Source organism: Chiroxiphia lanceolata, chromosome 7, assembly GCF_009829145.1.
Source record: "Chiroxiphia lanceolata isolate bChiLan1 chromosome 7, bChiLan1.pri, whole genome shotgun sequence".
In the NCBI taxonomy this organism is placed as follows: domain Eukaryota; kingdom Metazoa; phylum Chordata; class Aves; order Passeriformes; family Pipridae; genus Chiroxiphia; species Chiroxiphia lanceolata.
The window spans coordinates 23162814-23190670 of record NC_045643.1 but is presented as its reverse complement, the minus strand read 5'-3'; the positions used below and the strand labels follow the sequence as shown (position 1 = coordinate 23190670).

Sequence of the window (27857 nt, the reverse complement as noted above, 5' to 3'; positions counted from 1 at the left end):
TAGCAAGCCTCAGCTGGAGCAAGGGCTGTAACCATGTCATCCACTACCAGCGCAGAGGTGGGTTTTCCATTGCCATCATCAAGCAGACTGGTTACTGTGGGCCCAGCTAGATCCCCCATGCTGGCTGCTAGAAATGGGAGTCTGAGCCCCATATTTAACCAGAAACACATATTCCTGCCTGCTTGCATCCGTATACATGTACGCACTCCTGCCTGTGTGCTCAAGAGCGCTCAGTGCCCATGTCCTTATGCAGTCTGTAGCCACACACTGAATGGCAGGGCCCTGTGCTGAGCATGGAGGAAACATCTCATTAACATGTTCTGTCCACACTTTCTTCCCAGGCAGGAGCCAGATTCCCATGAGTTGCTGGCTGCCCGCAGCCCACATGGTGATGGGCTGGGTGTCCTCCAGTCATGCTCTCCTGGGTGCTGCTGCTGGGAGTAGGCAGTAGTCCTACCTCATGTGGTCAGTCATGGGCTGCTCCGGGGGCTGGCCAATGCCATGGGGTACGTGGCAGAGGGCTGAGTCTGCCCAAGTACAGGAGTGGTGGCCATCCTGTTTCTGAGCCGCGCCTGCTGTTGGGCAGGCAGTGCTCCAGGTCCTGGCAGCGCTGCTGAACCTGCCGGAGAGGAGGCAGTGTGGGTGCCTGCGTCCTGAGCATCCAGATATGTTGGATGGGAGTATCCGAGACCTGCAGGCTGCTCTACCATGTTAGGAAACGCTACCTCTTCCGTTCCCCACTCCATGGCTCTCCTTCCTCACATCATCACATGGCTGCCTAACGGGCCGTTGGTTTGAGCTGGAGAGGTTATGGCTCTACCCAGTCCCACAAGATCCACATCTCCACCTGGACACACAGCCCTTCTCATGCAGCACCCTGGCCCCACAGCAGTTCCCCACTCACCCTGGTATGCAGACCAGGTAGCGCAAGCAGAGCGAGCACATGCCCCTTACCACATCAATCCTCCAGAGGAGAATGGGCCTGACCTCCAGCTCCAACAGCCAGTCAGCCTCCAGGATGCTGTGATGGTACTTTTATAGCTCCAGGCTCTTCTGCAGCTCCTCAGCTAGGGCATCCTGGTGCCAGCAATGTCCCACACCCATACCTGGGCTCTGCCAGGTCCAGGCCAGCCCTGTCCCCTCGCTCCGCTGCTGCAGGCGCAGGAGGCGGATGCGCTGGGCGATGTGATGGACCTGAGCATGTAGGGCGGCCACCCGCTCCCTGTGGTGCAGCAGGGCCAGCAGCTCCTCCTGGCTCTCCCACAGCTGGGCTCACAGCTCCCCAGCATTGCTGCCTGAGGGCTGCAGCGGGACCATGAGGTTGTACAAGCCCAGGGGAGACCCAGGCTGCTGGGGGGCCCTGCTGCGCAGTGGGGGGCTGTACAGTGCTGGGAGCCAGCCCTGCTCTGCCCCATGCTGGTGGCTGTTGTGGCAGTGACGGTGACGGTGGCAAGGAGAGGCTGTACCTGCTGCGGTGGAGACAGACCCACCTCTGGGCAAGATCTGCCATGACTAAGCTCCGGTAAAAGACATCAGGGACCGGCCTCAAGACCTTCACAAAAGGCCCCACATCAGCAAAGCCATGCAGGTCATGCAAGCTCTGGGGGCTGAATACCCTCTCACTGAGGGTCTCCCCCTGCAGCAGCAGCCCCCAGTTACGCTGGTGGGCAAAGAGGTGTGCAGCCAGGTGGGGAATGGATGCCAAGGGGGACTGCCAGATGGGGCAGGAAGCTGGCTTCTCATGCATGTATAAGTTCTCACAGAGTGGAACCACCACGCTGGTGTCAAACCTCTCCTTGACTGTGCTCAGGTGCTGCAGGTAGGAGGCCAGCCAGTCCACATAGCTGCTGGCCATGTCGGGGCTGGCCGAGCCAGGCTGGCAGTGGGCGAGCCTCTGCAGGTGCTGCCAGCTCTCCACCTGCCCTGAGGAACTCCGTGGCAGCACCAGCAGCAGCACATGGTACAGGCTGCGTAGGTCGAAGCCCTTCTGGCACCACTGCACGTGCCTCACAAAGGTGCTGAATCCCCTTCGAGGGCAGAGTACAGGGCCTCCATGGCTGGCCACGATGATGGAGAGGAGGCAGCCAGGATCATAGCTTATCCATATGGTCCTGGGTGCTGGATGTGCTGGGAAACACAGTGCACCAGGATGCAATGCAGGCAGGATTGCTGCGGGGGCTTCGGTTTGGGTCACGCGTGGGGGTTCAGTCATCAAACGGTTCTACCAAAGGCTGATGTGCTGCTTGAAGGGAGGGACATCTGGCCAGCTCGAGGGAGTCGGTGCTGGTTGTTCTGCTGGAGAAGAGACAGCAGGTGGGTGGGGAGGAGGGCAACAGGGATGGGCTGGGGCAGGAGGAGTAAGAGAGCTGCAAGGCTGCATACCCTGTATGTCTGCAGGCCCCCTGTTTGCCAGGGTATGCTCTGGGATGGAGCAAGTGTTCACCTGCTCCCTTCTAAGGGACTCAGTTATGCCAGACCAGGACTGCACTCCTACCAGAAGTTTCTCCCACCTCTTTGCTGTATGGGAAGAGGTTTATCTTTACAAAAGCAAGCCTGTCCAGATACTAAAAATAGAAGGTCTGTTCCTAAAACTATCAACTGTATTATTTTAAACAATTGTATGTTTAAGCAAACTATTTGGGTTTCTGTTTCTGCCATCTGGGTTCAAGTACACTCAAGCTATCTTCTCCAGTTATTTTTATTCCTTGCAGCTGGGAGGGGCTGGCACATCTCTGTTGTCAGATACCACTGGCACTCATTCACACAGCTATATGGCTGGGAAGCTAAAGAAACTGCTGTTTAAGACCATTTCCACAGCAAAACTGTGAACCAGAGCCACTGGCAAAATTTCCCTTTCCCATGTATGTCTGAAAGTCCCTCCCTGGGCTTTGATGTCTGCTATTCAGCCACCCAAACTTCATTAAAATAAATTCCAAAAATCCTTTTTCCTCTTCCTGTGAGGAGGGATTTGTGATCCCTGCCCCTGGGGGGTGTGGGGCAGGTAACAATGGTAGAAGGCGGCAGTTCCTCACACTTGGCAGAGGTGAGAGCGGCTCTGGTTGTATTTGCCTTCCCCAATGCAGGTGGGTTTGTTCAGATGTGAGTTGCATCAGTCTGGGAAGAGCAGAGCTGATGCTGAGTGGGATGATGGTTGCATGTGAAGCCCCAAGAGCAGCCCTAGCTCATGGTTGCTGGGGTCCTGCTTGCTGTTGCAGGTGTTGAGGACCACCAGCAAGTACTGCTGAGCACTGGAGATGATGCACATCCCTGCCATGGCCCCAGCCCCACGCTCTCTGTCTCCTTCTGCCCTCCATCCACCTCCCCTCCATGTCACTCAAAAGAAGGGACTCACCAGTCCCAGGAGAGGCACCGAGGAGAAAGGGCTGAGCTGGGCCCTGTTGTCTGCCAGGGGAGGAACATGCCCTCCCTGGGCACGGACACAAACCTTTCTCCCCATGGGAACGGCAGGTTTGGACGTGTCCCTCATGCTGGAGCCAGCCTTTCCCAGAGCCAGTTGCTAGGCCCACAGGCATTGCCACAGAACTACAGGGCAGAGATGCAAATCCTTTCAGCCACTCTCCCTCGCATAGGTCTTCGCAAAGGACATTTTTCTTGCAGAGATACCTGAATCCTGGCAATGGTTTGGATAGTATGTTTCTTCAATTCAAGTGAGTACTCCTGTAATTTGTCTGGCCTTGCTGCTTTGCCCTGGGTGGTTCACTTCCTGCCTGCTGCCCTGTGCCCCTGCCCCATCCCTCCCAGTGCATTTCCCTGCAGGGCTCTCCAGCCCTCTGGCTCTCTGAGGTGCCTATGCTGGGACTGCTCCCCAAAGGGACTTCAGTAGAAGTCAATGAGGACAGTGCTGGGGCAATTCTCTTGTGCCCACGCAAGGTTCCCCATGAGCTTGGGCAGAGAGGGGTAATTCTGCTGTGAGGTGGGGATGGGGAAGACTCAACCTGAGTTCTGAAAAAGCTTCTTCCAAAAAGAAACCAAAGCTTCTGTGCAGTGAGCAGCAAGGAGGTAGGCTGGCACCCATGGGTGTTCTGCCCTGCTCAGAGGGGGCCATGCAGGAGCCGGACCAAGGAGGAATACTGAGCATCAGTGCCGCACAACATCTCCCATCTCTCCCACCACTTTGTTCTGTGACCTCCAGGGCTGCCAGATGTGATCTTGCCGCTGAGCAGGATGGGAAGGTAATCCTCTTCTCGTGATTTCTGCAGAGAAGGGGGGACCTTGCGATCTCTGCTGCAGGAGCCCAGCTGGATGATTGCCTTCATCCACCAGTCCAGTGTCCCTGGAGGATGTCCCCCCCCTTCCAGTCTGCAGAATACAGAAACATCACTGGGGATAGGAGAGGCTGGGGAGCAGCTGGCCCCTTCTGTACCAGGCTCTCATCCTCAGTAAAGACAGATGGCCAGATGCTGGGGCCAGCTACTGGTGCTCTGAACTGCAGCTGCACTCACTTTTCAGCTCTGGAGGTGATAGCACAGCCTTGCCTGCTTCTTGGGTTTGCTAGCCCAGTAGCCCAGCATTTCAGGTTGCCTCCTGGGGACTTATAAGGGACAAATACAACAAAACAGGGCAGGGATTGGCATTGGTTTGGCTGCAGATGCACAGAGAGTAGAAGAGCTCTCTCATTCAGCACAGAAATGATTTTGCAAGCTGAAGCAGTGCAGGCAAGATGAGGAAGAGGAAATGGCTCCAGCTACCAGCAGACCTTGACCACAAGCAGGGGTAGTGATATGACACCATTTAACCTCCTTGCTTGCTTGCCTGGATTGCTGGTTGCAGTTGGAGACAGAGAACTCGCCATATCTGGTAAACAGCCCAGTCTGGGAAACGCCGGCACCACAGCTGCCTGACATACTTTCTACAGCATGAATCCTGTGGTAATGGTATCTGTGAGCAAAGCCCTGCTTATACATTCAGTCAAGCAGAATCCACAAGGCTGCTTGTAGCAGAATCATCTGTGACCTCCACAGCATCATGCCATTAATAGCAAGGCTTGGTCTGGGTCAAACAAAAGCAGGGCAGGCTTAATAAGAGAGGAAATGAGGTGGATGCACTCGGCTAGCCTCATCCCCACATGCTCCTACTGTAATTATAGCCTTGTGCAGCTCAGCTCCTTCATTCAGCAATCTCGCCGCCAGGACTGCATTTCTCATGACCGAGGTGTAAAAGCCACACACAGATACATTTTGGCCCCAAGCAAACCAGAAGCAGCGTAAAGAGAGCGGAGGCAGGGAACCTCAGCTTGTTGCTACTGGGAGCTGGATGTGGCAGGGAAGGGAAGGAAGGGTTGGGCTGAGGGAACAAGACCAGGACTGCTATCTGCAAAGAAAGCTGGAGATACCTTATTATTGGTCTGTCAGCACAGCCAAGTGCAGATGGAGCTGGTAGAAGGTCCCAGCTAATGCTGGCCCCAGTGACGCAGCTCGGGAGGGTACTTCAGAGGCCAAGGGGTGACACATGGTCACAGTGATGAATGTTCCCAGCATCCACCCTCTGGGACCATCTGCTCCAGCTCTCTGCTCTTGTGCTCAGGCTGAAAATGAAGACGACATCCTGTTTTCCTGACCTACAGAGAAAGGGTGGCACTGAAAGGCATTCCTGTGCGTGGATGGGATAAGAAGCTTTTCCCACTGTGATCAGACTAAGCAAGGATGTAGCCACCCTTGCCCTGAGCTCTGTAGCATGTGGATGCAGCACTGCACATTGCAGTGAGACAGGCTCGCTGCTGATGCTGGCTGAGACAGAAGACAGCAGAGTGCCCAGGACAGATAAACACTCCCCACCCCACATTGTTGCCCCCTACAAGGAGTGCTCCCCCTCACACTCCTGCTCTCTGGGGGAGCAGGTGCCGCAGTGCTTGGTGTGACCCTGTGAAAGCGTCTCCAGACATCCTTAATCACATTCCTCTGGAGCAGGGACACATCTGGTACAAACATGATGCTGTCCCCAAGGAGCCTGGGCTAATTCCTGTCACAGAGCCTCAGAGCAACCCCGGGCAAGGAGGGCTTCAGCATGGCTTTGATCATGACCATCATCACCTTGCAGGGGATGGGGCTGGAGGAGAGGTCTCCAGCTTTGTGTGCCGAGTTCAAGCAGTCCAAGCCTGAGCTGGCCTGGCCAGACCCTGCCCAAGTCTGAGCTGTGGCCAGGCTACCCACAGGCTGGGAGTGGGAGAAGGGAGGAACTGCCATTTTCAAGAGTTGGTTTATAAGATGATTTCAAGGAATTGTGAAACTGGAACAGGGAGAGGGCCAGAGCTGCGGGCCCAGTGTGCACCCTACTCTGTGTACTGTGTGTCCCCTTCCCCTTGTATGTGTGCAGTCTATGTCAGGAGAGTGCTTCAGCATCTGGTGGTCTGCCAGGGTCTGGCCACGGGCACCATGCTTGATTTCTGTCTGCTGCTTCTCAGTAGTTCTTCCCCTTTGGAGAAGGGGGACTCTCCTGGCTGTCCTGTGCTTTGGGCAAGGGGGAATTTGGTGGCCCTAGCAAAGCAGCAGGGCCTGGCAGTTGGGGCTGCAATGGTGGCGATGCATGGCAGAGCATGGGTGCCCTCCTCCTGAATCCGTGCCTCCCTGTGCCCTCGGTTGGGTCCCAATGTACTCTGGCTCCGCTGCTGACTCTCCCAAATGAGATCATCACAGGAATGATGGCGGAGGAAATCAGTCCCCTACCCTATGAGCACAGCTCTGATGAGCCATTGCGGAGGTGGCACCTGCAGCCAAGGTGTCACAGCTCGTTCCCTTGCAGGCAATGGGAGAGCAAGTCTGGCAGATGCTCACCACCCGCAGCGGCGGCATACTGGCCTGCCTGCCTCCCAGCCATGTGCCAGACCTGTGGCAGAAGAGGAAATTAAGATATTGTCTGGTGTCCAGGAGGAATTCCTGCCTCAGCTTGTTCCTGCCAGTCCTCTGCCGACCTTCCCTCGGTATGGAAAGCCCAGCAGGAAGCTGACTCACTGCCTGCTGCCGCCACGGCTGGGTGCGGGGCCCTGCTCCCTGCAGCACCAGAGGGCTGCTCTTTCCATGGATGCAGGGATAGCTCATGGCCCAGACCCACAGGCACCTGTCTGCCATGGCTCTCCTCTACCAGAGCCCAGCTCTCTTCTGACAAAGGAAAACAGCCATGGCACCCTGGTTACTGCGACATCTGCACCTGGGCTGACAGGAGGGCTGGGAGTTCACTGGGTTGGTGACATTGCTGTCAAACACAAGAGCAGCACTGCTGTGCCAGGCTTGGGGCAGGAGGGAGCCCCAAGGTGGGGGGAGGAGGGCAGGCTGATGGGCTAGAGAAGGGTCCTGGGCTTGTCCTGCACAGTGGAGCCCATGCCAACCCTTACTGATTTCTTTGTGCTCATCATGTTGCTGATGCGTCCAATAGCTCCTGTTGAGGTGCCAGACGTGGTGGTGGCAGTGTCTGGGCCAGCTAGTGATAGCAAGTCAGCGATCATCTACTTATCAAGGCTCTGTTAAGAAGCAGATGGTTGTAGCCACCCCTTCCCAGGAACAGCACCCAAAGCTAGTTAGGAAACAGTTCAGACATTGCAGTTTCCAAGTGGGCAGTATGAATGTAGGACTAGTGCTTTAATCCTGTAACAGAAAAGAACACATATCAGGTGTTAAGTTTCTTGTCAAGATTCTTGCCACCTTTTCTACCAGGCTGATAGAGTACAGGGCTTACAGCATCAGTCACTGCTGCTCCCTTTATGGAATCCAATGTTTATTGCCTGAATAGTTTGTAAAATTACTTTGTTCTAAGGACTGAGTCAAACCACCTTCTGCTTCCCTCTTAGAAGGTGTCAGTCAACAGTGTTAATACTAAAAACCCTGCCTTTTGAAAGGTAGGACTCTTACTTCACCCTGGATGACAGGAACCATGGCCAAAGTTTTTCCAGAGAAGCATGGGAGGCAACGTCTGGTGCTGGAGATGCCTGCTGGTGGAAACTGCTGGCAGGTAGGCAGACAGAGGAGAAAGGTGAGCCTCAACTTTCCTGTGGCTATGAGGAGCTCCATGGCTCCCAGGTTACCAGCCAGAATGGAGAAGCTGAACAGCCAAAACTGTCTGCAGAAGCAGCAATAGCGGAGGAACTGTTCTCTTGTGAGGAGAAAGCTGGCTGTGGCAGAAACAGCCTGACAACAAATGTGTAGCTTTAAGGAGGACTGTCAAGGACACATCACTGTGAGTTGATCTAATCCCCTTCTCTAACATGGTAATTGGCCTTGCGGATAGAAGTATTAGATGTGAGATAAGGACTGCAGTTAGGCTTCTGGGCTGTCTTGCATGATGTTTTCATAAGGCAGGGAAAGTGGTATAGATTAAACTAATCCAGCACAAGTACAAAAGAGGCTGGATAGCCATGCCCAGGACAGCTCTCAGCGACTTGGTATCAAAATGGAAGGACACATTGACAGTGACTCGTGTATCAGGAAACTTTACTCAAAGGTCCAGATAGTGAAGGTGGAAGAGTGGTAGGGGTGGTCATCACAGGTTAGGCAGTGGCTGAAGTCTTGAGTTGGATGTTGGACAAGATACTGTTATCTACCTCAGAATGCTCTCTGTGTTTTAAGTAGTTAAAAATCCCACATTATTAACCAAAATAATAATTAGAAATAAAACCTTCCCCTAGACCCTTCCATTAAATCTCCTTTCTTTCAGAATAAAGAAGGAATTTCTGATGGCAAGAAATACCTCCACAGTGCATTTGTGAACTATGATCTGGCCACACTTCGATCTGTGATCAAGTTCTGTCTTTGAACTGTGATCTAGACAAACTTTGCCCAACGTCTTGCTCTTCACCAGCTGTTCCAGATCTCAGAGACATCATTCTGAAGCTCTATCAGAATTCCTGTTAACGGTCCTGTTAACGTGCTATGACAGTCTGCTGAAGGGAACCCCAAATCCCAAATGTTTCTTATTCCAGATGACACCAGTTGCCCATACAAAGGTCCACACGTGGCTGCTGTGGCTGTGTGCAGCAGTGGTCCCCCGTCCCCGCTGCGTGTTCGTGGGTGACACCGGCCTCTCGGCCCCCCCCCCCCCCCCAAACCCTTCTCGGCACCCCACTCTCGAGGTGCGGGCTAATCCCCAGACAGTCTCACCCCGCTCCTAAACGCTCCGGCACAAGCACGGCCCCGTCGCGGCCGCAGCGGCCGCGCTCCCCGCGCCCCGGGGCGGGCGGAGCGGGGCGGAGCGGGCGGCCCGGCCGCTCCCGCTGCCCGCGGCCGGCGAGGCGGAGCCAGAGCGGCGCGGGGCTGGCGAGCCGTGCCCGCCCGGCCGCGGCGATGCGGCGCTGAGAGCGGCGGCAGCGCTCCCGCGGGCGGCACCGCCGATGGACGCCTCTCTGCGCCAGGTGGGCAGCGGCGGGACGGGGACGGCGGCCGGGCTGGTCCCTGCTCGGGGCTGGGAGAGGGGGGTCCGGCTGGAGGCCGGGCGGCAGGATCGGGTCCCGGGCGAGTCGGGCACCGGGGTGCCGCACCCCGGGCCAGGAGCGTCCCCGAGGCCGTGGGACGCTGCGCTCCCCGCGGGCCTCGCCGCGCCCCCGCTGCCCCCTCGCCGAGGTGGTCCCGGTTGCACTTTCTCTGGAACGCTAGGATGCGGCAGGTTTTGTCCCCGAGCGCTCCCCAGCCCGCCGTGGCACCGGGCAAGTCCGTGCGAGGGGCGGAAGGGGTTGCGGGAGCCGGAGCCCGAGCGATGCGTGGTCCCGGCAAAGCCGGCCGAGGGCTGCTTGCGGGAGGAGAGGGTTTGTCGCATGATAGTCATGGCTGCCCAGAGTCGGCTCTTTAATCCTCGGGAGCGACTTCAGGGTCCGGAGCCTGCTCCTGCCTGCGTGTGCGTGTCACGGCGCGGCTGTCGGCCGGGGAACCGGGCCGGTGAGGGGCCGGACAGCGTGCGATGGGAGTCCCCTGCCCCTCTGTGCTCCTGCCCAGTCACCGTCACGCCGGCGGGCAGAACGGCTGCTCAGCAGCCGGACTCGTACCTGTTAGTCACGGGCTCTGGTCCCCGCCTGTCCGCGATGCCCTCGCCGCTGTGCACACAGCCGTGCGGGGCACTGTGATGACGGGGGGAGCGAGTGACTGAACGGCAGAGGCCAGGTGCCGTGCACAGCCCGGACGCCCCGAAATTGTCTCTTGACCTTTTCCTTGCCTGAGCGTGCACAGGTTTCCAGCCCAGCCTGGTGATTCCTTTGGTTGTGGGGGGCAGGTGGGTGCAAGGCCGGGGCAGCCCTTGCTGGCCCCGTGGGTGACAGCGGGTACCTGTGGCACTGGCAGTGGGCACGGCAGGCACTGTGGGGTGACAGGGCCATCCTAAGGTCTGCGTCTGAGGTTTGAAAGCCTCCTGTTTGGGGCAACAGACATCTGCCCCCTCTAACCCCCGGATGGTTTCCAGGCTATTAACCCCAGTGTCTGGCCTTGCGAGTCACGGGTGCGGTGGGGAGCTAGCAGCCCCTCCCGAGCAGCCCGTAGTCAGCGGGTTGGAGCAGCTAATGGGCTCAGGCCTGCCCCCTCCCTGGTGAAGTACTTTCTTTATCAGAACAGATGTTTTCCCAGATCTGGCCCCAGTGAGGAAGGAGTGGCTGCCCTGGGGCTGTGAGGCTGGTGCTGCCCCGCAGCATGCAGCATGCGCAGCAGCACATCGCCCAGCATCCTTCAGCCATTAACTGATTAACCTGCTGCTCCTGGAAGCCTGGGCCATCTGTATCCAATCAGATGAAGGCCAGGGTTTCCCAAAGGGCCATTTCACCAGAGCATTTTTGCCCACCCCTCTGTCAGGAGGAACCTCCTGGCCTCTTGCAACAGGAGTAGCCACCGAGGAGCCTGAAGCACCTGATGGGAGTGGGAGCTGGAAAGGGGATGCCCAGAAGTGCATGTCTCTGCAAGTAGCACCCATCAGAGAACTGTCTGCTATGTCCAGCTCTACTTGTCCAGGCATGATTCTGCCATTATCTAGAGAAACAGGGATTTCCAGGGAAAGACTCAGGGACAGTCCTGAAGCCAAAGTCTCTCTAAGAGTCCCACATCTATTGTAAATCACAGGCTGGAGAGCTGGAGTGAGCATGTATGGGAAAGCATCAAGCTTTGTTTTGCAGGAAAGGCCGTGGGGGTGGGAAAGAGGGAATGCTTCCCCAGAGCGGGAATGTTTGGCATTTGCTGCACCCCAGCCACTCTTCCTCTTTCTCAGTGGGGGGGTTCTTGGTGGGAGGGAAAGCCTGAATAGAAGGGAGTTGCTTCACCTCTTTCTGCAGCCGCAGCAAATGAGCTTGTCCCAGGGGATGCATGTCATCTCTTACAAGGAATAGCTTAAACCCCAGCATGCCATTGGTCTTGCCTTAGCAGGCTCCCATGCTGTGCTTGCAGCATTTAGATACCATGCTCAGCAATGTGAGGGGTAGGTGGGGATGCCATGGGTCTTTACATCTCTCCTGGTTCCCCCTTCAGCAAGCTGGAGACCAAAGGAGTTCCTATTCTTTGAAATTTATCTATGATAAGTGGCTTAGTGATGGGTTCAACCTACTTATCATCCAGGCTCTGCCAAGGGGGGAATAATTTTGGCCAGTTGTGCCAACTTGACACTACTGAAGGGATTCCCCTGTGCTGTGCCCTCCTCTGCCTGCAGACCCCAGGGACAGCGAGCTGGCAAGGTGTGTGCTGCCACCACTGTTCCCCTGCAGTGTCCCAGGTGGGCCAGATTAGAAAGACTTCATCCTCAGCAAGTGGTACAGCACAAAGATGTGCGCCTCTGCCATCTGAGGTCTGCTGTGCAGCATGTCTCAGAGATGTGATGAATGACGCCTTTGCTCCAGACGGGTCTGAGTGGAGGAGCCGAGACAGTGTGTGTGCTCCACCATCTCCTTTCTTGGCTGCTGCAGCAAGTCCTGTGCCCAGGCAGGGAGGAGGGGCCCTGGAGGCCAGGGCTGTGGCATGGTGACAGATGATGGTTTCCCTGTGTGTCTGGAGTGTGGGCAGGATGTGGGGTGACACAGAGGATATGACTCGCTCTCCAATTCTCCCCCAGGGAGCAGGAATGTCATGGCCAGAGTTAAAGGAGACACTTCTCCCATCTTGTCCTTCTGTACTCCAGTTGGAGTGACCAGCCAGCATGGTCCCATTGTCAGCCTGCACTGACCAGCAGCATCCAGTGGAGTCACAGATGCTGTTCTCCTTCTCATGTGCCACTGGCTTAGAAATGCTGACATTTTAACCATTTTCCTCATTGCTCTTGCAACACGAAAGACAGTTTTCCTCATTGGTCTTTTGGTGAAATCCAAAGCTTTTCTTCTGTGTTGTAAAATAAATCCCCTGAAGTTCTTAAACTTTCTCACATGCAGAGAGAAAGGCAGGGGGATTCTGTGCTCATGTCCTGCATGGCTGTGATGGTCAGAATTGTCCTCTCTACAGCTGTCATGGTCTTCACTTATTGTTCCTCATACTTCCCATCTTTCTCTGACTATAGCCCTTCTCTTCTTTTGGCTTGGGACATCTGCCGTGGAGGTAGGGAGAGGAGCCATCTCCTCCAGGGACACACACAGACCAGGGGGAAGTCTCAGAGTCAAGTCTGTGGAGGAGCACAAAGGTTACCCAAGTTGCCACCATGCGTGCATCTGAGCTGCTTTCTTGGCCCCAAACTGAGGTGGGAAGCAATCAACTCTGCCAGGTTTCTTTTGGTCTGGCAGCTTTGCCCCAACTGCTGACTACCTGATGCAAGTGGGAAGTGCCTGGCTACTTCACAAAGCTATCAGCAAGTCTGAAAAGTCTTTGCCAACCACATGACACTCGACTGTATTCACTGTCCTTCAGGTGTCTAATGGCTCCTTAGTCCCAGTGTAAACTCATGTGTGTAAACATTTGCAGGCAGGGTACATGGGTAAGGAGAAGAACTGAAGGGACTTGACAGTGAAAGCATCTTTACAGTGTAGAGCCTGCCTGATCCATGGGTGCAGCAGGTACAGGACTGGTCTGATTTTTGGTTGCACATGCGATTCTCACCAGCTCTTGGTTGAAGCTGTCTGGCTACATCATTCAGAGACCAGTGTCTGAGGGAGCCCAGACTGTGCTGAGTGGGAAGAGTTTATACATGGCATTCTGGATTAGGTTTCTCAACATCTTGGTTTGCCCTTCCCATGCTCCCTGCAGTTGGGAGAAGGTGGAGTTCCTGTGAGAGAGGAGCCTGGCCGGATGTCCTGGAGAATCTATCTAGAGACTCTTGTCTGAGATGAGGGAAATGGTTCAGCTGACTCGGATGACACTGACCATGAGTGATGTGTTGTCTTCACAGATAAAAGAGAGCTGAGTCCCCATGTGTTAACAACCATTGGCTTAGGAAAATGCCATCTTGGAAAGAAAAGGTACATAGAGCATCATCTTCTTTATCAGTGAGGCTGCTCTTTAAAGGGGTATTCCAACAAAGCCTCTCTTCTCCCCCCAGGAACACGTGCTTTGTCAACTTTTCCTGACAACCTCCTCTTAGTCTACTGAGAGTATTGTGATCTCTTAGAAAAGAAGACCAAAGAGATTGGGAAGAGACAGAAATTCTGACTATTACATCTATCCTGTGTATGTAATGCTCTCTGTGTCAATATAAAAGAGAGCAATTCCTCTCTGTTTGATTAATCACTGTAGTTCAGCTAAAAAGAAGTACCACTGTCCTTGAAGATATCCATGGGGCTAGTGTAGCATGGATATTCTGAGACGCAGAATCATCTATTCCAGCTGCGTCTCCCCCAAACCATTCGGAGTGCTAAAGAAGCAGATGTAGGACACAAGGTTTCGACTGACATGTTCTGGAGCAGAAATTGCAGGGAAGAAAGCTCTTGTGCCAAAGGTGACATGAAGAAGTGTGTGGTGGAAGAGAGAGAGTCCTGCTAGCTCCCTCCTTAGGGCATTCATCTGGAGCCAGGCTGCATGAGCTGTGACCTTGTCAGATCCCATCAGCAGCAAGAGGATGGGCTGGTGCAGGCTCTTGATGAGAGTCTCCACGTGAAGCATGCCAGGTTGCCCTGGGCCAGCCTACAGCTGCCCCATCATGGTCTCCAAAACCACCTTATTCTGTGCTGGTTTCACTTCTTGCCACACTTTTATTTAACATAATAATCACAAATGTTTCTCAATTTCTTGTTTCCCATTTTGCTTTAAGGAGAATCTCCAAACTATTTAAATGTGATCATTAAGACTGAAACTTGTGAGAGTCTGGGTTTCCTGGTTATCCTCCAGTTACCCCAAACTCTGCAGTTCTGCCTCCTCATTTCCCTCTGAGATTGCCCACAGTTCAGCAGTGCTGCAGAGCCAAGTCCCAGGAAAAACACCTACGGATGGCCTGTCTGCCATACAGCACTTGGCACAGTGTCCAGGGTACTCTGAGGTCCTGTCATTAGAAATGCAATAATTATCACAGCAACTGAACTGGTGGCAGGGCCTCTCATAGGTACAGTGACCAGCATATTCAGTGAGAAGGTGGAAATTAGGGTTAGGACCAGGGTGGTGTATTAGTCCTGTTTATTTCTGTTACCTGCGTCTTGAGCCAATGATGAAGATTTGGCTGAATCACACTTTCTGGAAAGGCTTCTTATTTCTGGAGGATACCCCGCTTTTTGCAGTTTCTTCAAGTGGTTATGCAACCTTGTTTTAAAATAAATCCTGCTTCATTTCTAAAGTGTCTGGCAGATTCATCTGGTTTTGGGTCCTATTTTTCTTTGCTTCATGAGAGTTGTTTTGTCCCAAATAACTTCTCTGTCTGTAAAAAATTATTCTCTGTCACCAAGTTGCCTCTGGGTTGCTGGCAAAGGTGAGCCAGGAGGTAGCAGAGCAGGCGTCTCAGTGCTGCTGACATCCGTGTCCTCTCAGCAGGGTGTGGTTAGTTGAAGAGGAGAGGTTTGCAGCCCATGCTGGGCCACACACTGCTCCCCTATCAGCGTCTGGGCTAGATAGGGCAGCCCTAGCCCTGGCAAATCTGCATAATGACATTAACATTTTCACAAGTACTTTTGCACTACAAGGGATCTTTCCGAATAGTAAAAATGACTGAGCCTTTTATGTTGTATCTGGAAGGCTTCTTTCTCACTCAAAGAATAAGTAAGCAGTAAACTTCCTTACTCCTGCTTATACATCCCAGACATGCATCAGCTCTTGTTTCAACCAAATGTCCTGGGAGTTTCTGCTGAGCAATTCACAATCCTCTTTGGGTCTGTGACTTTCCAGAAGACATTCCTCTGTTTGAAGTGCTCCTTGCATTCCTTCTCTCCTGATGATGACCTTTCTGTTTGGCTGTACTTTAATCCCTTTTTTTTCAAACAAGTGGGCTGTGGAATCCACACTGCTCTGATGGTCTCATCCTTGTGGGTACTTACTTATCTACCAGATGTTGGCATCTGCTAGTACTGTCAGTGCTAGTTTTGATTTTAGGTCCCTGATGAGAATACGAAATTGTACTGACCCTGTCACTGCAGATATTTGTTAGAAACTCCCTCAATTAGTTGTGATTTTCCCTGTGCATAACAACAGTTTTGAGATCCCTTTGCTGCTGTTTGCTCAAGAAGTGGCTTTTACTAGAATACTGTGTTCTGCATGAGCAATGCTGGGAGAGTCAATCACTGTCCTATTTATCTCTTATGCTTGGATGCTGAGGAAGGACTCTTTTTGACTACACTTCTTTCTACATGTTGATTGGCACTGGGCAACGATTAAAGCCAGAGTATCCTTAAGATGAAACAGCTGAGAGCAAAACCTCTGTATTTTCCCTGGGGTCCTCAGACTAAGCAACCCATGGTTACTTGGGATAATCCTGCTATCACTCCCATTTAGGCTCTGACCCTTTCAATCCCTTGGAATTTCCTCAGCATTACCAGATTTATAAAAGATTAATATCAGTTGGTGAGAAACTTTATTGGACAGATCTGTGGGAACTCTTGGACCTGTTGATTTCTAAAATGTTTTATGTCCTTTTCATTTACTAATATATGGGAAAGCACGTCAGCATTGCAATGTGATGCAAGAGGGGTGCTTTCCAGGGATATTTGTTAAAAACTTTTGCATATCTGCATCATTACTCATAATACTGCCATCCACATCTGGTAGTTGGATGCTGCTACTAGCACACATATGATTTTAGCTAGTAGCACCCAGTGATTTTAGAAAACAGTGAAATATGGACTCTTCTGTCTTCACTGTCTCCCACCTTCTTTCTTACATGGCTTGTTTCCCCAGTTTTTCCCCACATTCAATCTTATTTCAGATGGACTGACAGTGTATTACAGCTCAGAGGTACTCCACTTGCTGTTTGTGTGGTGTTTGAGGGAAGGACACTCAGAACGATCAAACACCAGGAAAATGTCTCACGTGAAGAGTTTAAAGAACCTGAGATTAGTTTATTAGTGAAATGACAAATAGGGGGAGACATGGCAAAAGAGCAGAAAATAATGGATGAGACAGAGAAGGTGGATTGAACTCCTCTGTTCCTCTACCTCTGACCGCAGGAAAAATGGATTTTCTGCTTCACAGTGATGAGACTGGTTTAAAAGCGTACGTTTCTATATAATGTGTGAGTAGGTGGTGGAACTCCACAAGGCAAGGAATTATTGAAATAAAGGTTGTAGCAAGATACAAAAAGGTATTGGACATAATCCCAAATTATGCATAAACATTGTGGAAGAAAAACTGTTTCAGGGCTCTCATCCGAGATTTTTACAAAAGGCATTGCACTGTGGCTTTGTGAGGCACCATGTTGGAGCTGGTGTCTCTGTGACAGGCTGCTGTATCCTCATGGCTTCCTGAGACCCTGAGCTCTAGTCTGTGAACCTTGAAGATTTCTCGACTGCTCATCAGCCCAGCCTCACCCTTGAAGCCATAGGCTGAATTTGAGAGAGGGAGGGAACCGCAAGCAAGCTGTGTCACTGTGTATTTGGTGGCAAGAGGGAGAGGAGACCCAAAGCAATGTTCCTGTTGAGAGCAGGGCAGGAATACCTTTTCACTTGCTATGTTTGGAGCTGCAGGCTGGTCAGTAACAGTTTTGCTAGGGCCAGGCTGGGCTTTAGCACATGCCATGTTGCCTCCTTTCTTTCAGGGCTACAGAGAAGGTGTGGGAAAGCTACTGTTGCTGTGATGTGACAGGGAATACACCTCTGTAGATATACATGTGAGTAACATGCCTAGGGAACAACATTGTTTTAATTCAAATTTTAGGTGGGGTAGAGCTTATTGAGAAGGCAATATGAACTTAACTAAATTTAGTTAAGTTTTATGAACTAGATTTAGTATGCATTTTCAAGGCTGGTGAGAAGTTCTCAGGCAGTTGCAAAACCCTGTAGGACTGTTGCTTCAGATGAGAAGGGGGGTGACTCCACTGCTCCAGTGGAATTGCAGGGGGCAGCTGATCTTAAACTGAGCCTTGAGAGAGCATACAGTGAAGTCACACCTGCCTCCTCTCTGTGCACCTCATGCTCATGGCAAAGGGCAGCCCTGGAGTATGTAGAACAGTTGAGGATTCACTCCCTCCACTCCTATGGAGAGGAGTTGGTGTGGTTGCTATAGCTGGGTAGTTGCTTCTTTGAGAAGATCAAGAATTACCTCCAAGGACCAGGCATTTCCTGGGAGATATTTGAAGTTGGGAGATGTGCTGGAGAGTGAGAAGAGAAGCTGTGCAGCAGCCAAACTGGGGGAGGAGAGAGGAACAGAACAGATGGGAGGGGGAGGCGAAAGGGGAGTGGGAAGCAGTGCACATACATCAGTGACCAGAAGTGACAAACTGCTCTTAGATGATTTAAAACGCACAGACCTTTTCCTGATATTGCTATTCTGCAAAGCTGCTGGCAGACTGAGGGCTTTGCTCCTTAATTAGTGAGGAATGGGGCTGCTAATTGGCAAAACTAGAATGAGTCATGGGCTCACTCTAGGCTGCAGCTCTGGAGCAGCAGGACCCATGGCTGCAGTCTGTGCTCAGCTCTACGAGTTGTGCTGGCTTGCAGAGGCTGCCTAGGCTCAGTGGGCTGCTGTGTGGGAACCATGGGACTGGACAAGTGCAATCCAGTCCCTTTTTGCTCTACAGTGTGTTATCTTTGTGCCTTACAAGAAGTAGACTTCTGTTTCTGTTACCCCTACTGCTGTTGAGGTTTTGTCCCTCTTCCCAGCTACTCCACATTGGCTTCTGCCAACTGAGCTGTTGTTGCTTCTGTCTCTCTTACCTGTGGCCTCCTGGGCTGCCCCTCCCTTTCAGCAGCTGGTCCAGGTTTTGCTGATCAGATATAACCCAGGAACTGACTGTATGGCTTCATTTCAACCTGACATCAGAAAAACAGCAAGGTTGCATTCCTTACCATATGGGTCTAGGGTGTCAGGGACTCCCCCTCCCCACCAATATTATATCCATTAGCTAAGGCTCTTTGTATCTGTTCTATCACTTATTCATGATCATCCAGATCAATCTGTTGAAAAGTGCATTTATTGAAACCTGATTCCAGCTTTGTATGGATTGCAAGGGCCTTTCTAGCCCAGTCTCTGCCTCATGGTTTACAACCGCAAAGCCCACTGAGGAAAGAGAGCTGGCATAGCGCAGTGCTGCAAGGAGAGTCTTTTCCAAGCCTAGGAGCATATGGATCCATCGCCAGGAAAAACACAAGGCTTGGATGCCCAATACCCACTGAACAGCCTCAGTGTGCTAGAAGGACAAAGGTATGTTATGTATACAGTACTTACAGTTGAAAACTTCTAGTACCCATGTAGATTTTTGTCTCAGACTCTCAGTGCAGGGGTGTACATTTTTGAGACATCTCTGCCCCTTGCAGAATGGCTGATTGGGGATAGTTACCTAAATCAAGGGACTGCAAGAGCCTCTCATAGTATTGTGTTTGTAGGTACATCTGGAGGCTGAGACAGCCATGTTCATGCACAAATAAAACATTAAAAACATCCCGTAATGGAAATAGCAGACAATTGTATGCTTGTTTCATACACTGAAAGATGTCTTCCTACCAAAAGTGCTTTTCCTCTCTGAATAACCCCTGGAAATTGATGCAGCCATTCTGGTTGTAGCCCCTGCTGAGCATGTTACTCCTGGGAGTTGGGTAGGTTTGTGCACAAGGAGGAATGGGATGTCTGAGTGCACTCAGAGAGAGGCAGCACTGCTTTCTCATCAAATTCAGCTGGGGCAGCTCATTCCTGCTTGTGTATGGGAAGAAGCCGTTTCCAGAAGAGAGTGGACATCCTAGGAGAACATGAAGATTCAAGGGTAGTCCAGAATACACAAATAAGAACAGAATATGATAACTTGTTTCTGAAGAGTGGTACAGTTGTGGAGTAGGGGCTTTCTCATGTCAATCTCTGAATGTGCCTCCTGCTGAGTTGGGAGGCTCTGGAGAGGCCAAGGCACCTGCAGGTACAGAGTTCTGTATCTTGTACTCTGGAGCTTACCTTGCTGCCTTCAGTAGCTGAATAACTGATGAGGAGGATGTAGCTGGTGTCTACACACTCTACTTTAATGTCTACTGCAGTAAGAGTTGTGCACTGCCATCTGCCTCTATGCCCATTCCTTGGGTACAGCATGCAAGATCTCCCTTATTCTTTCCCTGCCAACACAGCATACTGCATCTGCTAAGATACAGACGTGAGTGTAAGAGAGAACTTCTGGTTTCAGACTTGTAAAAAAAGGCATAGAAGGCCAAATAAATCTGTGGCTTCGATTGATTTCTTGATATCACAAATACCAGGAAACATTATTTATTTCTGACTCTAGGATCATATTATATGAACAGAGAAAAATGACATTGTAGAGTTTACTGTCCATAGTGGAAGGCATCATGGTGCGACAGTGAGCCAGTACTGATGAAACACTGCTCCTTGTATGCAAGCAACTTTATTTTCTAAATTATAACCCCATGGTGTGGGATCAGTTTTCAGGGTTGTGCTTTGCTACACACTTTGTGGCAAGGCCAGTTCATGGACAGATTGTCACTGAGGATAGGAATGAGGATGCTGGTCTCAGAGTTTGTTTAACATCCAAGTGACCTACCCTTGATATAGGAACTCTAATGTTACTACTTTATTTGTCCTTTCAGTTCCTGCTGTTGTTGTTGCCTGTAAAAACCAAAGCAAGACCCCTAATAAACTCCTGGTAAAAGAAGAATTGGGAGGGGATGAGCTATTCTCATTATATAACGGGCTTGGGTTGACTGTATGATCACTATTCAGCCAGCTGTATTTGACTGAAATGGTTACACAAAATCATCACTGTTTGATGTTCCTACACTGTCTATTAAGGTGTTCTTTTCAAATTAGTGATTGCTTGTTTCACTTTGTTAAACTGTTTTGTCTCTGGATGAGGGTGAGACCTTCTATATCCCTAACTGAAAGCTGAAGGATTTTTACTCTTGTACTAGAAGAGCAGTGTGTTCCCATCCTCTATGTTGCCTGCTGGGACTCCCCCCAAGCCGGCAGGTCGCTGCTCTGCAGTGCTGATCAGTGCTCTGTGCAACTGCCCTTGCTTCTCCCATGGAAGTTCAGCCTTGCTGACTGGCAGTTCATGGAAGTTTTCTGCTCAATTTAATCCTTTCAACTGATCAATGAGATGTGTGGTATTGGGGAAGAGGGGAGTGAAGAGAGGGCAGTCTCTTTGGTGTTGCCATCTGTTTCTGTATTTAGACAAGGTTCCTTGGGGAATTTGATTTTTAGAAAAAAAGGCTGATGGAAGGAGATGCACAAAAACAAACTTGGCCTTCCAGGAAATGGGAGCTATGCTGGGCAGAAGTTACAATAATTATTTGTTTTGTGGTTCCTTTTCTGGCTGTATCAGCATGATGTTCCTTTTGGAAACAACGTAACTGTTGAATTTATTCTGCTAGGCAGAGGCAATTGCTGTTGTAAAAACAGCTACAACATCAAAGTAAACTGAAGTAAGTAGTTCTGGGCAGCTGAAATGCCACAGTGCCTGGTAGCTTCAGCATGTTGCCTTCTAGTCCTTAACAGCACACAGAAGGATCTGCCATAAGCTTGTGGAGTATTGTATAAAAGAACTACATCTCCTTTTAGGAGTATTTGACAATGCTTTTGCACATGGACTTCTGCTGGGAAAGGGGTCTGGGTCAGTCTGGACTTTCAGATAATTTCTACGTGTTGAAGATACCAGAATGATCCCATTGTCCATCTCCCTTCTTTTCCCCTTTAAATGGTATCTAATCAATAACAGTGTCCATACCCATGGAGTGTCACTTACTTGTGTGTCAGATTAGCAACTGCATCTAGCTCCAAATTTATTTCCAAGCTCAGGGAGTGGAAAGTCTGTCTAACCCAGACCCCTCTTGTCTTCAGGGACCGACCATATAAGGTGCTGTAATAATGACACACTCCTAATGGTGGGGGGTGCATGCCTTGGCATCGGGGTGCAGCATGCATGTTTTCTTTCATCCTGCTTTCCCAGTTGGGAACTCTAGACACAACCTTGCTGTTTTCTGACACTTTGCTCTGTACTGTGGTGCTAGTAGGACTCTTTGGTGAAACCAGCAAAAATATTATCTTTTAACACATGTTGCTGTTCATATGTTTATGCAGAATAGTCAGAATGTGATTTGGGAAATGGATGATTTCTCAACAGCAATGCCTAGATGCCTCAGGACACTTTGTCTCAAGCATCAAGAGTTTCAGAAAATGTAAGAGGATGTCACAAAGACCTCTATATAGTTCCTCAAAATCTGTATTCAATGCATGGTTTATACCAGCTCTCTGGGATCTTAACACTTGAATCTGTAACAAGATTAAATTTTTTCTGTTGGTATTGGTCACTGGCAGTGGTGGAGCGATCTTTGCACACTACCCGTGAGTTTAGGTGCTGATCAGATGCACTGGTGCTTTTAATTCACTTGGTGAGGGGAAATTAATTTGCTTGATGTGGAAACTCTAGACCAGAACACAACAGTAAAGCTAGAATTATGTAGGCCTTTTTTAATGTCATTAAACCCAGTTCCTGTACTGGGAGGACTGGAGATTGGCCAATAGATGTATCTTCTACAATAGGGAAAATCCAGGGTACTAAGGTGTTTAAAGTGACTCAAGTAGTTTAAAAAAACCCACCTAAACTAAAAACAAATCATTAAAAATAGAATTAGCATTCCACATTCTGTATAATGTAATATAGAAATACTATTCCATCTCTTCAAACATGATAAGCCTACAAGCAAAGAGCTAATGGTGCTGATGGGATTAAGAGGGTAGGAAGGGCTTTTATAATCAATAACTTAGGGGCAGAAAAAAAAATTAGGAAGAAAGTAGGTCTGTGAATCGATGAAAGGCAGGATGGCCTTAATATAACTCAACAGTTGAGCACTTAGGATTTTTCGCAGTACTTATCTAAGCAGTGTTTATGTAATTTCTATGGGAAGACATGGAATGGATTAGTTTGCAATAACTGAAATGTGATGTGACATTTTGCCTAATTCTGCGTATTTGCAGGTCATGCTCATCCTGATTTGCGTTCATGCTCCTGCTCTTTCCCTTGTACCAGATCCCACAGGCAGACAGGGCAGAAAAGGCCAATCCAGCAAACTTACTTTCCCTACTATTTTGGTAGGCAAGCTATGAGATTTACCTGTCCTGCAGATCCCTGCCTATACGTTACCAGAAATCTGCCTTTTGCTTAGACTTGTCTTGAGAGACATTGAGCAGTTTAAGATGTTGTAGTGTATGTGAAACCATATAAACATCAGTGCATATACACATCAGACATCAGGGCCATCATATATACATCAGTGTATGTACACATTAGAGAAACACTCAAGTAATTTCGTTTACCAAAGGAAACTTTTGCCAGAGTTTGTAAACATATCTACTTAGCTGTGCCCTGATGATTTCTGAAAGCGTTTTGACTTACAATGATGTGTGGGTGTATGAAATTGTAAACATGCTTTATTTATATTTTCTATTATTATTATCGTAGCATGACTTTTAATGACCGGATATTCCAAGTTTGAAAATATTTAGACAGTCAAACCCACTACTCTGTGTGTCTGTAAAAACGGGTGTTTCCTTACTTTGGTTACCACATGAAGCTGAGTAAAACTGCTTTTTTTTCTACTCGTGTTAAATTAAAAAAATCAAAACTGATTTCTCTGAAAATGTAAGTAGAACTTACTTAAAAATTTTAAACATCTGTTGCTTAGAAGCAGCCTCTGAATAATGCAGTTTCCCCCAGCTTTCCTTAGGGGTTTGCACTCCATGTGCAGATCTCACAGGCTCCAGCTCTTTGTAATAGGAGGTCTTCTGGTTTTTGCAGGGTGCCAGGGTATGGCTGCGGGAGCAGGACCAGCTGCAGCCATGCACTGTTGGCTTGTGTGCTGATGGAAACGTGCTCTTCACCTCAGATTATGGCACGGTAAGTGAAGTTTGCACGAGGCTGTAGCCTATGCCAAGTTGCAAGATGGACTTCTTGGTTTTGCATGACCGTCATGTTGAAATGTATCAATTGAAATGTTGTGATTCTGTCTGAAAAGTGACCAGGCTCAAAGTTACAAACTATGCCAAAAGTGTAACGAAGGTTAAAAAGAGAAGATTCTTCTTCATTTGTCTGCCCACCTCACTTTTCTTGGTTTTCTTTGTGTCATCTTTGAAGGAGTTGTATTTACAGCCTAGCAAAACTATTATATTGGCTAAATGGTCCTGAGAAGGAGGCAGCTCCACCAACTAAGCAGCCCTTCCCGCCAGGATGTACTTGTTGCAAGCTGTGCCATTGTAAGAGCTGTTGTGTTCACCACCATCTGCTTCAGCAGCTTTTGCCATCAGCCCTTTGGGTCAGGGACGCATGGCAGTGGCCTCCCTGTGTCAGTCAGTGGTGTAAATGCAGCAGTGATGCCCAGGACAGTTCAGCAAGGCAGCTAAGCTCTGAGAGCAGAGCTCTCTGACAGTGGTAGGAATAAGCCTCTTACCTGCCTGATTTCCAGCCCTGTGCTCCTTGTGGTTCCCTAGTGCATCTGCTGTAGTGCTCGTGGAATAATATTGGTAGGAAGGGATCTCTGGGGATCGTCCAAGTCCTCAGTGAGTCAGCTGGACTGGCTAACCCTGGGAAAACTATCCATTGCCTTCAGGGAGGTTCTTGGTGAGTCAGACTGGTGCCTGGTCTCTGAGGAGGATGGGGAAACAGGCAGGACTGTGCCCTCCAGCAGTGAGCAATTAGATCTGCTCAGCTGTGCTGGTGAATGGGGCTCTGCAGGTGGCTGCTTTGTTACAGGAAAATGGACAGGTTTTCTTCAGCCTCTTACCTGGCAAACAAAGGAGGGTGCAGGAGGAAAGGGGATTTAGGACTCCAGTTAGTGGAGAGTCAGTGGTAGGACCGACATATTTTTCAGTCTTCCTTTGAAAGGACTGGATTTCAAGTCATCATTCTTTTTTAAAGATCCTGTTTTGTTTCTCAGAGATGGAAACTCACCTAGCAAACACAAATTTTTCATCTGGTTACTGTAGTCTCTCAAATTCCTTCTTGGGGATCCTTGTTTTGGAAGTGCTGGATAGTCAGTAACACATTTTAAGGGATCACAGGCACTGCAGCAGCCTCTGGAGGGACAGCAAACAATGAGCATTTCTGTTACTCTCCCAGTCCTGTCTCTTCTGATATGCTGCTGTGGCCTTGTAAAATCCTCCAAACCCAGCTGGCACCTCTGAAATCTACCTTAGAGCCATCTAAGGGGGTGCACCCACTGCCAGCCTGTGTCCTGTATATAGACAGGCAGAAGATAGACACAGGATGATGCTCGATGACTCACAGCTGTAAAAAAAAGCTGAATTTGGGGGGTTATTCTCCCATGAAACAAGAAACCACTATGCTGAAGGAGCATGTGCCTCACGGCTTATGCAGCAAAAGCACATGGTGATCATTAAAGGGCTTTCTTTGTTCAGTGCCCCCCACAACAGTTGTCCTGTGTGCTTCCCTTGCCTGCCACCTTCATTGATTCATACCTGTAGAAGGGACTGGAAGTCCTACCCCAGGTGAAAATTCAGATAAAAACTTCTTCACTTTGGGTTGAATGGACTGTTTGATCCCTCTGATTTTTAGAACCCCTAAATCTAGTTGTCCTCATCTTTGCTGTGGCCCAGCATACCTGCAGCTCTTGCAGCTCTAAGGTAAGAAGTCCAGTCCTTCAAAGCTTTTGTAATTCATTTTCACTTCCTTTAAAACACCTCAAGCAATAAATCTTTCAGAAATGTGTCTTCCTGGGAGGAAAGGAGGAGCCAATGCCTACAAAACACAAGATTTGAAACCATGATATAGATAAAGCAGCCAAATGCTTTATGGATAAACGTAATTTGGATGCCAGGTGGGAGCTTTGCTTATGTGCTCAGGGTGGCGCTGATGGATGGAATTGAGTTTGAGAAGGAATCATTTCTTCCTTGCTGAGCCTGGTGAGCAGGGCTGGCAATCTCATCTTGGCTTGTTTGCTGGCCAGGTTTTGCTTTATTCCTAACCATTGCAGGGGCTTGGAGAGAGTCATGGTCATTTTGTTCTGACTGTGGGCTAAACCTGAGGCAAAATCAGTTTCTTACTGGGAAGAGAGTAGAAATTTTTGGCTGTGTTGTGAGGTGCCTGTTAGACTGAAAGCTGATTGTTTTCCTTCCCAAATAATAAAGATCTCCTTATTGACACCTATAACTTTGTGTTTTACGTATTAGCTTGTTGGAAAAGGGAAACTCCAGGGGCAACTTTGCTGAGAGATCAGTTTGTCTGAGCTCTCACTTGCTTCAGGAAAAATCAGCTATCATATTCAGCTCAGTAGTGCTGAATGACATTCTAGCATACCTTGCCTGGAACAGGATGGTGGAGAGGATCTTCCAAACTGCTCTCCTGCTGCATTTCTAGAAGGGTCCAGAAGTGACCAGTAGGGTAACAAAAGCTTCCTTACTGGGACTCTAAGGGTGGAGCATCATCCTGTTTGTGCCTCACATCTCTGAACTCCTTGAAGAAAGCCACTTTGACACAGTCTTGGGAACAAAAAACCACTATGTATCTGTCTCCAGGACGGTGGATGATCCCTGCAGCCTGTTGGTGATACAGAGACTGGAAACTACTCTCTACCTTGGAGGGCAGAGAGTAAATTAATTGTCAGCTTTCTCCTGGTGCAGGGAAGATCTGAAAACTCTCCTGCATGTCACAAGTGCCTTGCAGAGGCACAGAGACATCACCTCCCAAACCTCAGTGGGGCTGGAGGCCCCAGCCTCTGCCTGAGAAAGGGTGAGCTGCTAGAGGTGCAGTGATGTGCAAGGGCATTATGTGAACCTCTGCAGCCTCAGGGGCAGACGGGTGACATCTTGGCCTCGGCTAGGATGTCAACCTGGCATCAGATTGCTCCTCCAGGGAGTATATTTCACCTTTGCAGAGTTTCTGTCCAGAAGGTACCAGAATCAATGCTCCTAATACAGCTTTATTGCAGTCCTGCCAGAGCACCTGCTTAACTTTTTTTGGATATTGGACTAGACTTTTTTCAGAGAGGGATGACTGAATAACACCAACCAAGTGGCTCAAGACAGGTTTAACAGGTGATTAGCTAACCCTACTAATTATTTACTTGTGTATTTAGGACTTCTGTTGCTCTTCAAGGTTCCATTTTCTGCCACATTGTCCACAAAAGCAACGAAACAAGCTCTGACCCATCACTTTTCATGCACAGCAGCCTCTTGGCATAGGGGCTGCCAGCTGCCTGATATCTTTTAGGACACTTGTCCACTCAGCTTTTTCTCTAAATGTTTTCTTAATGTTTCTCTTCTGGCCCAAATGGCCACAAGGGCTGACAAAGCAGTGGTAAACGAGTAAGTACCAGGCAGATGTAAGGAAAGATCACGTCATGCTGTTTTTTACTTATCCCCTTCCAAAATTTGTCCAAGTCAGCAGAGAAGAGAGAACCAGGGTTGTTTGCTGCCTCATAGTTTGGAAGTGATTTTGTTCCTGACAGACTCCAGTTCATGTTATGCATCTGCAGCTTGTACTCTCTCCTGAATTTAGTCGTCCCATTATCCCTTCCCACTCCTTCAGTTTTCTTGTGAAAGTGCCTGAGGTCTCTGCTCTGAAAAGGGAAAAAAAAATGCGTTTTTTTTCAGGCTATGCTAGCAGAGTGTCCTGCTGCTAGCAGTCATACCCCTCTGATACCCAAGTGCAGAATTGGTGTGGTAATGACCAGAGAGGAGAGAGAGCCTGTCTTCTGGACTGGGCTTTGTTCTACACTGTTCATGAACATGAACTATGTATTTTTGAAAGTCTCCTGGCTGGTGAAAAAAATTGGGCTGTGGTGCAGTGTGCCAGTGGAAGATACCAAACCCTTGCCACATTAGATGCGACTGGGCAGACCTGGGATGAACACACCTGGGGGAGCGAGCCTGCTTCTCCCCAGCTCCCTCCAGGACCAGAGCTGCTTTTCGGTTGTGCAGGCATCATGGCAATCTCATAAAGGGATGCTGTGCTGGATTATTCTTGCCCTGCACTGGCTCAGAGCCCAGAAGGGGTGTTTGCTGGGCACCTGCAGCGTGCTGCAGTGTGAGCGCCCTGCGAGGGACTCGCAAGGGTGGCTTGCTGGAGGGGGCAGGGTGACCTCATTCTGTCTGCAGCCTGCAGCTGCAGAGATGGCCTCTCCTTAGCAGTTACAGGAGCCTGAGCACACCAGAAAAGCAGGCAGAAGAAACCAGTTAGATCAATGCCATAGATCATGGTTCGTTCTCTGTGGAGCCTGTCAGTTTCTTGCTGGCACCCAGGAGGGTTGACAAGCAGGGATGGAAATGAGGTAGAAACCAGAGCCCCAGAAGGGAAGGAAAAGCCCAAGTTTCTTTGGAAGGGTTACCGTGGACCAGTTTCCTTCTCTAGGCTGCCTGTATGAAGTCTCCCATCTGTCTATCTTGGGT

At 49.9% G+C, this 27857-nt stretch overlaps 1 protein-coding gene across 2 annotated transcripts in view; it reads left to right on the top strand.

The window, feature by feature from the left end:
• The first annotated feature begins 9284 nt into the window (after positions 1-9284).
• Positions 9285-27857, top strand: part of LOC116789131 (unconventional myosin-X-like) — a 90371-nt gene continuing 71798 nt past the window's right edge. Inside the window, exons 1-2 of one of the 2 annotated variants that reach the window (XM_032692528.1) lie at positions 9285-9358; positions 23254-23352. Coding sequence is in view for 1 of the 2 variants with exons in the window: in XM_032692527.1 (XP_032548418.1) it covers positions 9338-9358; positions 23254-23352 (120 nt within the window). In the remaining variant the exon portion in view is untranslated. The remainder of the gene's footprint in view (positions 9359-23253; positions 23353-27857) is intronic. The other variant, XM_032692527.1, reaches the window with a different exon arrangement.